Source organism: Dendrobates tinctorius, unplaced genomic scaffold, assembly GCF_039654945.1.
Source record: "Dendrobates tinctorius isolate UK_male_01 unplaced genomic scaffold, ASM3965494v1 ptg000074l, whole genome shotgun sequence".
NCBI lineage: Eukaryota > Metazoa > Chordata > Amphibia > Anura > Dendrobatidae > Dendrobates > Dendrobates tinctorius.
Genome location: NW_027361742.1, coordinates 1,662,312 through 1,674,831, shown reverse-complemented (window position 1 = coordinate 1,674,831; position 12,520 = coordinate 1,662,312). Strand labels below are relative to the sequence as shown.

General features: G+C 47.2%; 1 protein-coding gene across 4 annotated transcripts in view; it reads left to right on the top strand.

The window, feature by feature from the left end:
- Positions 1 to 12,520, top strand: part of LOC141096337 (uncharacterized) — a 252,395-nt gene that overhangs the window by 200,153 nt on the left and 39,722 nt on the right. For all 4 annotated transcript variants that reach the window (XM_073582871.1, XM_073582872.1, XM_073582873.1 and 1 more), the window contains one exon: positions 12,015 to 12,080. In XM_073582871.1, the coding sequence (XP_073438972.1) occupies positions 12,015 to 12,080 (66 nt within the window). The remainder of the gene's footprint in view (positions 1 to 12,014; positions 12,081 to 12,520) is intronic.

Genomic DNA, 12,520 nt, shown 5'->3' with positions numbered 1-12,520 from the left:
ACACTGTTGTTGGTATGTTGGCCCATTCCTCCATGCAGATCTCCTCTAGAGCAGTGATGTTTTTGGCTTTTCACTTGGCAACACGGACTTTCAACTCCCTCCAAAGGTTTTCTATAGGGTTGAGATCTGGAGACTGGCTAGGCCACTCCAGGACCTTGAAATGCTTCTTACGAAGCCACTCCTTCGTTGCCCTGGCGGTGTGCTTTGGATCATTGTCATGTTGAAAGACCCAGCCACGTTTCATCTTCAATGCCCTTGCTGATGGAAGGAGGTTTGCACTCAAAATCTCACGATACATGGCCCCATTCATTCTTTCATGTACCCGGATCAGTTGTCCTGGCCCCTTTGCAGAGAAACAGCCCCAAAGCATGATGTTTCCACCACCATGCTTTACAGTAGGTATGGTGTTTGATGGATGCAACTCAGTATTCTTTTTCCTCCAAACACGACAAGTTGTGTTTCTACCAAACAGTTCCAGTTTGGTTTCATCAGACCATAGGACATTCTCCCAAAACTCCTCTGGATCATCCAAATGCTCTCTAGCAAACTTCAGACGGGCCCGGACATGTACAGGCTTAAGCAGTGGGACACGTCTGGCACTGCAGGATCTGAGTCCATGGTGGCGTAGTGTGTTACTTATGGTAGGCCTTGTTACATTGGTCCCAGCTCTCTGCAGTTCATTCACTAGGTCCCCCCGCGTGGTTCTGGGATTTTTGCTCACCGTTCTTGTGATCATTCTGACCCCACGGGGTGGGATTTTGCGTGGAGCACCAGATCGAGGGAGATTATCAGTGGTCTTGTATGTCTTCCATTTTCTAATTATTCCTCCCACAGTTGATTTCTTCACTCCAAGCTGGTTGGCTATTGCAGATTCAGTCTTCCCAGCCTGGTGCAGGGCTACAATTTTGTTTCTGGTGTCCTTTGACAGCTCTTTGGTCTTCACCATAGTGGAGTTTGGAGTCAGACTGTTTGAGGGTGTGCACAGGTGTCTTTTTATACTGATAACAAGTTTAAACAGGTGCCATTACTACAGGTAATGAGTGGAGGAAAGAGGAGACTCTTAAAGAAGAAGTTACAGGTCTGTGAGAGCCAGAAATCTTGATTGCTTGTTTCTGACCAAATACTTATTTTCCACCATAGGGTAAAAAAAGAAAATTTTTTCAGCTCACCCCAAAGAAGACAGCTATAAGTCCGATCGGTGCACGGAATGTGGAAACAGGATCCCTCTGCAGCAAAGCGTAATATGGAAAAAAATTCCAGCATCCAGATCAGTAATTAGATTAAAACATTTTTTATTCCTTTATTCCAAAATTTAAAAAAATCATAAGATTCTCCATCATGATAAGAGACACATCAGGACGTGTAGTTGGACGCGTTTCGGACAAAAAAACAGTCCTTATTCTAAGACAACCATTATTTTCCACCATAATATGCAAATAAAATGAAAAAAAAACAGACAATGTGATTTTCTGGATTTTTTTTTCTCAGTTTGTCTCCCATAGTTGAGGTCTACCTATGATGTAAATTACAGACGCCTCTCATCTTTTTAAGTGGTGGAACTTGCACTATTGCTGACTGACTAAATACTTTTTTTCCCCACTGTATGTTGTATGAATGTAGTATATATGTAGTATGTATGTTGTATGAATGTAGTATGTATGTATGTATGTATGTTGTATGAATGTAGTATATATGTAGTATGTATGTAGTATGTATGTATGTTGTATGAATGTAGTATGTATGTAGCATGTGTCATGATACCAGTGCTGGGTGACCGGCACTGCTGGGGTTAATGTTCTGACCTCAGTGCAGACTCTCACCTGCACACCTGGAACCTATTATGGTGGCCTCTCATTGGTTCTGGGGAGGCTTCTTATAGCCTCAGGAAGCTCCCATCCCCCGTCAGTTATACTTTCGCCCTTGGCATTGTGTGGTGACCCCTGAGTGTGTTAGTGCTGTGTTCTGGTTGCATGATTCTCTGTGTATGACTCGGTCTGTTCTCTGGATTCTGCTTTGGATTCTGCCTGGTACCTTCTACGTCTGTTTGGTTTTGATCTCTGCTTGGCTCTGACTATCCGTTCTGTCTCATCCCTGGTACTTTACTGAGATCTTGTGTATGATCTTTGGCTTTGTCTGACCTCCTGTCTGTTCATCCCTCCTGTACCTCGCTTGCCTGTATTCTGCATGACCCCCGCTTTGCCCGACTTTGAGTTTTCTACCTTCTCTGAAAGCAGGATGCTAAGCCCCGCCCCCTTGCAGGCACATGACCGTTCACATGACCATAGGTCCTGTGCCTACTTTCTAAACTTCTACATTCAGGTCCCGTGCATCTTTATTTTCTGGCTGTTCTTGTCCCCAGGAGTCCCTACGGTGCGGGTGAGTCCCTGCTTAGTGGAGTCTGTACGCCGGCGCTGTCAGGACCCTGACAGCATGTATGTATGTATGTTGTATGAATGTAGTATATATGTATTATGTATGTAGTATGTATTGTGATAAAACACTCCGGGATCGCCTTTGCTGGGGTCAAAGGTCACGTGCATTCAGCATGAAACTCATGCGCAGAGCTGGGATTCGTGTATAACTGACCCTGGGTCAGGTTTATTAACGGTGAAAGCAATGCAAAAGGAAATAAAACATAAAACAAATCCTTGCCTGTCCGGCACTAACTAAACAATGAACAACCTAACTACCAACTGGCGGGCTTCTCCCGTCCAGCCAAACCACAGTTGCAGGGGGCACTGCTTCCACTCACGTGTATCTCTCACACAGACAGGATCTCTGTGTTCCCAGGCTGAGACACACAACCACCTGGCATCCTTTTATATCCACCTCCCATTATCCATTAGTAAGCAGGTGCGATACTGACCAGACTAGGCCACATAGGAAAGGAATCTAGGCGAGATATACCTGCCCTCATCCACTATCCCCACATGATTCTGACATATCCCCCCCTTCTGCTCAGACCACTCCGGTCGAGCAATGACACCCGCCAAACAGTGCACTCGGGACAGGGCATCTGCATTTCCCATCTGTACCCCTGGGCGGTGCTCCACCGTAAAAGTGTAGGCCTGTAGGGCAAGGAACCACCGGGTCACCCGGCTATTCCGTTCCTTGTTCAAGTGCATCCACTTGAGAGGGGCATGGTCAGTGATCAGCCTGAACTTTCGGCCCACCAGGTAATATTTGAGGGCCTCTAGAGCCCACTTAATGGCGAGGCACTCTTTTTCTACGACTGCATACCTTTGCTCTTGTTTATTCAGCTTCCTGCTGAGATAGAGGACTGGGTGTTCCACTCCGTCCCTCACTTGTGAGAGTACAGCCCCGATACCGGTATCAGAGGCATCCGTTTGTACCACAAACTCACAGCGGAAGTCCGGAGTCACCAGTACGGGCTGAGAGCAAAGTGCCCGTTTTAGGCTATGGAAGGCTTCTTCAGCCGCTAAACTCCATTTAATCATGACGGAGTCTTTCCCTTTCGTAAGATCCGTCAGGGGGGTAGCGATGGCTGCAAAATTGGGTATGAACCGGCGATAATAACCGGCGATCCCCAGGAAGGCTTGCACCTGCTTCTTGTTGACAGGTTGTGGCCAGTCCTGAACCGCCTGAATCTTATCAACCTGGGGTTTAACAACACCCCTCCCAATTACATACCCCAAATACCGGGCTTCTTCTAGCCCGATGTGACATTTCTTGGGGTTCGTGGTTAGACCTGCCTCCCACAGGTCGTCAATCACAGCTTGTACTTTCTGGAGATGAGTCCCCCAGTCCAAGCTGTAAATGACAATGTTGTCCAAATAGGCCGAAGCGTACTGCCTATGTGGCCTCAGGACTCGATCCATCAGTCTCTGGAAGGTCGCCGGTGCTCCGTGCAGTCCAAACGGCATATACACATACTGAAATAGACCTTCTGGGGTAGCAAATGCCGTCTTTTCTCTGGCAGCCTCCGCCAGAGGGATCTGCCAATACCCCTTTGTTAGGTCTAGGGTCGTAATATACCGGGCTTTTCCTAACCGATCTATTAACTCGTCGACCCGGGGCATGGGATAGGCATCAAATTTTGAGACCACATTCAGTTTCCTGAAGTCATTGCAGAACCGGATGGTGCCGTCCGGTTTAGGAATTAGCACAATCGGGCTGGACCACGCACTGTGCGATTCCTCAATGACTCCTAACTCTAACATTGCCTTCACTTCTCGGGAAACGGCTTCACGGTGCGCTTCCAGGATTCGGTAGGGCTTTACGTGAACTGTGACACCAGGTTCCGTTACGATGTCATGTTTCATTAGCATAGTCTGCCCGGGTTTTTCTGAGAAAAACTTTTGGTTGTGAAGTAGAAACTGCCTGACCTCAGTCTTTTGCCGCTCCGAGAGAGTCTCTGCAACCCGTACCTCCGGTACGGTATGCGAGCAGACAGGACGGGCCAGCTCCGCTGACAAGGCAGACCGATCCTTCCAGGGCTTTATCAGATTTACATGATAAATCTGTTCAGGTTTCCGTTTACCTGCCTGGTATACTTTGTAGTTTACTTCACCAACTCTTTCCTTGATCTCAAAGGGGCCCTGCCACTTTGCCAGGAACTTACTGTCCACCGTGGGGACCAGGATCAACACCCTATCTCCAGGTGCAAACGTACGGATCTTGGCGCCCCTATCATACATTCTTTTTTGGGCTCCTTGAGCCTGTATCATGTGTTCTTTGACGATAGGCATAACAGCCGCAATACGGTCCTGCATTTGTGTGACGTGATCTATCACTGTTTTAAATGGAGTGACCTGACCCTCCCAGGTTTCTTTTGCAACGTCTAACAGTCCGCGAGGACGTCGGGCGTACAATAACTCGAAAGGCGAGAATCCCGTGGAAGACTGAGGTACTTCCCTGATGGCAAAAAGCAAATACGGAAGTAAATAGTCCCAGTTCTTCCCATCCTTGTCTATCACCTTTCTCAGCATCTGCTTCAGAGTTTTATTGAACCGTTCAACCAACCCGTCTGTTTGAGGGTGATACACGGATGTGCGTAACGGTTCGATTTGTAACAATCGGCAGAGCTCCTTCATTATCCTGGACATAAAGGGGGTCCCCTGGTCGGTGAGTATCTGTTTTGTTATACCGACCCGACTAAACACATGCACCAGCTCCTTGGCAATCGTCTTGGTGGCCGTGTTACGCAAAGGGATGGCCTCCGGGTAACGAGTGGCATAATCCAAGATGACCAGGATATGTTGGTGTCCACGTGCAGACCGTGGAAGGGGCCCAACTAAATCCATCCCAATCCTCTCAAACGGGACTTCAATAATAGGTAGGGGTACCAAAGGGCTACAGAACCGGGGCTTAGGTGCAGAGGCTTGGCAGTCAGGACAAGACTCGCAATATACACGAATATCGTGATGCATGCCTGGCCAAACAAAACAGTGTAATATCCTTTCGGTGGTTTTCTGGACTCCCAGGTGACCTCCCATCACATGTCCGTGGGCCAGGTCCAGCACCTGCCGCCGGTAGGGTTTTGGCACGACTAATAGTTGCACCGTATCTTCCCCCTTTTTCTCTATCTGATAGAGTAAATCATTCTCCAGAACCATGTAAGGATATGCCAGCCTAGAGCCAGGTTCTACGGGTACCCCATTTATCACTTTTACATTTGTCCTAGCCTGAGAAAGGGTAGGATCCTTTATTTGCTCGCTTTGGAAGTCATCTTTCTGAACTTCTAAATCCGGCAAACGGGGAGGTGGACGGCTGTCAGCCTCCTCCTCTTCCCCGGTTTCCTCATTATCACCCGCCATGACTGAAAACGGGAACTGCAGGTCATTTCCCGCAGACTCTTCCCCCGAGTCTTCCGGGGAGACCTCTTCCAGGGGTTCGGGACCCACACGCTCCCTGGGAGAAGAATCATGTACACTATTACCCGAGGGCATCAACTGATTCTCCCACAATTGCCAGAAGTGGGGAAAATCCCGGCCCAGGATAACATCATGCAATAACGCCGGGACGAGTCCCACTTTATGTTGCACAGACCCATAGGAAGTAGTAATGCATATGACCGTGGTGAGGTACGAACAGGTGTCTCCATGCACACACGTTACAGAAAATTTGTCTGATGGTCCAGTCGGGGCTGACACCAGACTAGCCTTCACCAGCGTCACCACACTTCCCGAGTCTAACAATGCCACCACATTTTTGCCATCAACAGTTAAATCACACAAGTGTTTTTCCACATCCTTTTGACCGGCATTCACACTCACTACCCGTGCAACCATAGACATGCAGTTTTTAGAGTCTGTGACGTCGCACTGCATGGGTTCAGTAGTGACCGGACAGTTCGCAGTAATATGTCCCATCTCTTGGCAGCGGAAACACCTAACGGGCCCCTTGCTTAGACCATAGTTCGTTACTCTCGGCCTCGCAGTGCGGGCAGTCCCGTTTTCCTCCCCCACTGTCTTAGGGATTTTTCCATCTCCCCTACTCCCTGGAACAGTCTTACCGGTTCCACGTGGAGATGATGAAGAACGAGGTGGGGTAGCGTCGTCTCGGAGTCCTTCCGCCACGGAGTAACGTTCAACCAAATCCACCAGTTGATCTGCCGTCGTAGGATTTCCATGGCTTACCCACTTCCTCAGGGCTGGCGGTAGAGCTCTCAGGTACTTGTCCATGACGACTCTCTGGATTATCTCTGGCGCTGTCAACACCTCGGGTTGTAGCCACTTCTTCGTCACGTGGATCAGGTCGAACATCTGGGACCGCGGTGGTTTATCCGGCTGATAAGTCCATTGATGCACTCTCTGTGCACGGACAGCGGTCGTCACTCCCAGCCGGGCCAAGATCTCGGCTTTCAGTTTGTCAAAGTCCTGCGCGGCTTCAGGCTCTAAGTCATAATAAGCCTTTTGGGCCTCACCGGAAAGAAACGGGGCAATCAGGCCGGCCCATCGTGCCTTCGGCCATTTTTCTCTCACCGCCGTCTGTTCAAACGTGGTCAGGTATGCCTCGACGTCATCTTCGGTCGTCATTTTCTGCCAGTACCGACTCACGTGAATCACTCTCGACTCGGCTTCCAGGTTAAGCTCAGGTAAGCTTGCCAAGCGCTGTGCCACCTGCTGGAGAAGCGAACGATCGGTAGCTGTCATGTCCACCAACTCCTTCAGCTGGGCCATCATCACCCGATTAGCTTCTTGCTGGACGGCGGTGGACTGTACCAGCGCTTTCACCACGTCCTCCATGCTCATGCTTGCAACGTGATGCCCGCATTCTCCACCACAATGTGAAAAAACACTCCGGGATCGCCTTTGCTGGGGTCAAAGGTCACGTGCATTCAGCATGAAACTCAGGCGCAGAGCTGGGATTCGTGTATAACTGACCCTGGGTCAGGTTTATTAACGGTGAAAGCAATGCAAAAGGAAATAAAACATAAAACAAATCCTTGCCTGTCCGGCACTAACTAAACAATGAACAACCTAACTACCAACTGGCGGGCTTCTCCCGTCCAGCCAAACCACAGTTGCAGGGGGCACTGCTTCCACTCACGTGTATCTCTCACACAGACAGGCTCTCTGTGTTCCCAGGCTGAGACACTCACACAACCACCTGGCATCCTTTTATATCCACCTCCCATTATCCATTAATAAGCAGGTGCGATACTGACCAGACAAGGCCACATAGGAAAGGAATCTGGGCGAGATATACCTGCCCTCATCCACTATTCCCACATGATTCTCACAGTATGTATGTATGTTGTATGAATGTAGTATATATGAAGTATGTATGTAGTATGTATGTATGTTGTATGAATGTAGTATATATGTAGTATGTATGTAGTATGTATGTTGTATGAATGTAGTATATATGTAGCATGTATGTAGTATGTATATTTTTGCTTTTTTGTTTTTTTTTTTACATTCAACACATTAGCCGGATGATGGGACTACTACTGTCGCATCATTGGCTAATGTGTCAATCACTGTCATTGTAGCAGGCATAGCCCGATGGGACTTGTAGTCCCTTCGGACGATGCCTGCCCACACACAACCCCTGGCAGGCCCGCACAGACCCCCGGCAGCCACACAGACCCCCGGCAGGCCCGTACAGACCCCCGGCAGCCCGTACAGACCCCCGGCAGCCCGCACAGACCCCCAGCAGCCCGCACACATCCCCGGCAGACCCACACAGACCTCCAGCAGCCCGCACAGAACCCTGGCAGGCCCCGGCAGGCCCGCACAGACTCACGGCATGCCCGCACAGACCCCCAAGAGGCCCGTACAGACCCCGCCCGCGCACACAGACACGCACAGTGTCCACCCACGCACCGCCAACACTCTTCCCCCCTCCCGAACTGGATGTGCAAGTAAAGAAAGGGTTTTTTTAATTCCGATATTTGTGCCCCATTGACTTGCATGGGTTTCCGGTATCGGAATTGGCGATACCCGATACTTTTTGGGTATCGGTCCGATCCAATCCGATCCGATACTTCATGATATCGGATGGTATCGCTCAACACTACCTATAAGTTTTCCCAGGGTCACTTAAATTATTTTAAACTGGTAGATGTGAATTAGAAATGACAAAATAATCTACCACACATGCCAATTTCTGTTGCCCCACTAATGGACTGCAGAGGTGAGCAAGTGTTGAATCGTTGGCAAGAAGAAGCAATAAACTGATATAGACACATGTGCTCTACCTGTCTTTTATGGGTACCTAGATGTACATTTGTGAGAGGACAGATATAAGCAGGGGCAATTTGTGTTTAGTTTGCTGTACAAAATCTAATCTGATACATGGTTGATAGTATCAGATAGTTTGGCATTCGTACTCTGATAGACAAAATAAGTAGGAAGACTGATAGAAAACAGAATTCAATACAGAAGTGCTTTGGATCCTTGTGCAGTGGCTTGCAAAAGTATTTAACCCCTTGGCATATTTTACAACCTGGAATGTCACTGTTTTGTTGAGGATTTGCATCAGTTCATGTAAAGAACATATCTACAACTGTTAAAAGGAATCGCAAAAAAGCTGTGGCCACTGCCATTAGGGGCTTATCTACAGCATTTTATAATGCTGTACAAAAGCCCCCGATATAACCTGAAAAATAAGAAAAACAAGTTAAATTATACTCTCCTGGGGGGGCGGTCCGGTCCAATGGGTGTCGCAGGTCGGGGTCCGGCGCCTCCCATCTTCATGTGATGGTGTCCTCTTTCTTGCTTCTGCCGTGGCTCCTGCGCTGATTTGTCCTGTTGAGGGCAGAGTAAAGTACTGCAGTGCACAGGCGCTGGGCTTCTCTGACCTTTCCCGGCACCTGCGCACTGCAGTACTTTGCTCTGCCCACTGCTCTGGCAGAGAATTACACCTGCGCAAGAGCCGCGACAGAAGCAAGAAAGAGGACATCATGCATTGAAGCTGGGAGACGCCGGACCTAGACCAGCTACACCCAATGGACCCGGACCGCACCGCACAGTCCCTGGGTGAGTATAATCTAACTTGTTTTTCTTATCTTTCAGGTTACATAGGGGGCTTATCTACAGCATTACAGAATACTGTAGATAAGCCCCTGATGGCAATAGCCGCAGCTTATTTGCGAAAAATGAAGTGACAGGTTCCCTTTAACAAAATAACTGCAAACTTCAGTGTGCATAACTAATCACCTCCTCAAAGTCAGTACTTTGTGGAGCCTCCTTTTGCAAAAATTACAGCTGCAAGTCACTTTGGATAAGCCTCTGTGAGCTTTCCACATCGTGCCACTGAGATTTTTGCCCATTCCTCAAGGCAATACTGCTCCAGCACCTTCAAGTTAGATAGTTTCCTCTCGTAAATAGCAATCTTCAAGTCTGACCACAGATTCTCCATTGGATTAAGGTTTGCACTTTAACTAGGCTACTCCAAAACATTTACACATTTCCCCTTAAACCACTCAAGTGTTGCAAGTACTGTATGCTTTGGTCATTGTGTTGGAAGGTGAACCTCCGTCCCAAATCACTGACAGACTAAAACAGTTTTTCCAAATAAATATTCCTGTATTTCACATAATTCATCTTTCCCTCCTTGACTTGGACAATTTTCCCTCTTCCTGCTGCAGAAAAACCACCATGTTTCACTGTGTGGATGGTGTCGTTGAGGTGATGATGTTGGTTTGGCACCAGACATTGTTACCTTGGTGGAGAAAAAGTTAAATTTTTGTCTCATCTAACCACAGCCCTTCTTCCATACATTTGGGTAATCTCCCAAATGTCTTTTGACAAACTCAAAATGAGCCTTACAATTTTTGTGTGTCAGTAAAGGTTTTTTCTGCCCACTCTTTCATAAAGACCACCTCTATGGAGTGTATGGCTTATTGTGGTCATATGGACAGATACTCCAGTCTCTGCTTGGGAACTGCAGCTCCTTGAGGGTTACCTTTTGTCTCTGTGCTGCCTCTATGATTAATGCCCTCCTTGCCCGGGCTGAGAGTTTTGGTGGGCGGCCCTCTCTTGTCAGGTTTGTTGTGATACCATGTTTTTTCCATTTGAAGATAATGGATTTGATGGTGCTCTGAGAGATTATCAGAGATTGGGATTTTTTTTTATAACGCAACCCTGACTTGTACTTTTCAACAACTTTGTCCCTGATTTGTTTGGAGATCTCCTTGGTCTTCATGGTGTTTGATTAGTTGTGCCTCTTGTTCAATGCCATTGCAGCCTTTGTGGCCTTTCAAAAAAAGGTGTGTATATTCTGACAGACCATGTGAGACTTAGATTGCACACAGGTGGACTTCTTTTCACTAAGCATGTGACCTATTAAGGGTGGTTTCACATTAGCGTTTCAGGGCGCAGTGACAGCCTGCGCATGGCTGCCGCTAAGCCCCGCCCCCTGCCACACCTCCTCCGGTAGCTCCGCCTAAGGGCGCATGACGCTGCATGCGTCCTGCGTCCCCTATCTTTATCATTGGGGACGCAGGCCGTGCACAGTATGCGTTTGGCGGCGCATGCGTCCTTTTGACGGTGCACCGACCAGCACCAAACACAACCTGTTGCAATTTGGTTGCGCTCGGCGCACCGTCAAAAGGATGCATGCGCCGCCAAATGCATACTGCGCACAGCCTGCGTCCCCAGTGATAAAGATAGGGGACGCAGGACGCATGCAGCGCCATGCGCCCGTAGGCGGAGCTACCAGAGGAGGCGCTGCAGGGGGCGGGGCTTAGCGACGGCCGTGCGCAGGCCGTCGCTGCGCCCTGGAACGCTAATGTGAAACCACCCTAAGGTAATTGCTTGCACCAGAATTTTTTAGAGACTTCATAGCAAAAGGGGTGAAAATATAAGCACATTTTTTAGTTATTTGATTCCATAAATTTAACTTATGCCTATATTTTTCTCACTTCACCAATTAGACTATTTAGTGCTGATGCATCACATACAAATCAAATTAAAAAAATATTTAAACACAGGTTGCAATGTAACAAAGTAGGTAAAAAGCCAAGGGGGTGATTACTTTTGCAAGCCTCTGTAAGTAGGATCACATTCTAATGTCAATTACTGACTCTACTGCCAGTGCACAAGATTAATGATATGTTTGTAAGGTTGACACATTACACATAAAAAGTTAGTTGTTCATGATGTTATTGTGCAACCTCTTGGAGCAATATAGTTTGTCAGTGAGGGGACATAGACTGGGAAAAGTCTCTAACTTAAATAATTCAAACAGACTGAAATGTCTTGCCGGCTGCGGCTACTGCTGGAAAAATCATTTAACTGTCAAAGTCCCGTGAGCAAGATCGGTGCAGTCAGCTGATCACTATGGTGCCATTTCCACCTTGATATATACTGGTGTCCGGTCTCTTTACTGAAGGGTATAAAAGACCATTTAGCATCCCTTGGTACAGATCTTCAGTAATTTACCTTATGACGATTAAAGCTGCTTTAGAATATGTATATTATAATGCAATATACAAGAGTACATTTTGAAAAAACATGGACCCTTTCAACAACTTCCTCAGAGATAAGAAACAGTAAAAATAATTAAGAAAATGCTTTTTGTTTCTTTTTGTTTCTTATTTTTAGGGAGGTGTAATCCTGTGCATCTTGACATTATTAATGAAATTTTTTTATTGGAGACAACCCGTTCAAGTAAGCCTTGCTTTACATATTTTATTAACTGTTGTAATGCAGACTCTTTAGCGGGAGCCACACTTACATTTTGGGGCAGATACTGGAAGCCACAACCAAATAGGAATCCAAATCGAAGCAAGAGTATAAATGACTGATACGTCTATTTTTTGTATCCACACCCATATTTGGCCACAAAAACTGCATCAAGAAGTGCCATAAAAACTGCATATATTATTCCACACAGACAACACAATAATTTTTTTAAGGGAATCTGTCAGTAGGATAAACCACCTAAGCCATCTATTGTATATGGGCATGCAGGTCATAGGAAGCTGAATGAAATGCTACATTGATATCCCCAATCAGATGTCTTATTGCAAGGAAATCCACATTTTTCTTAATATGAAAATGAGCTGTTAAGATCTATGGGCCAGACACAGAATCTGCCTCCCAAGTTT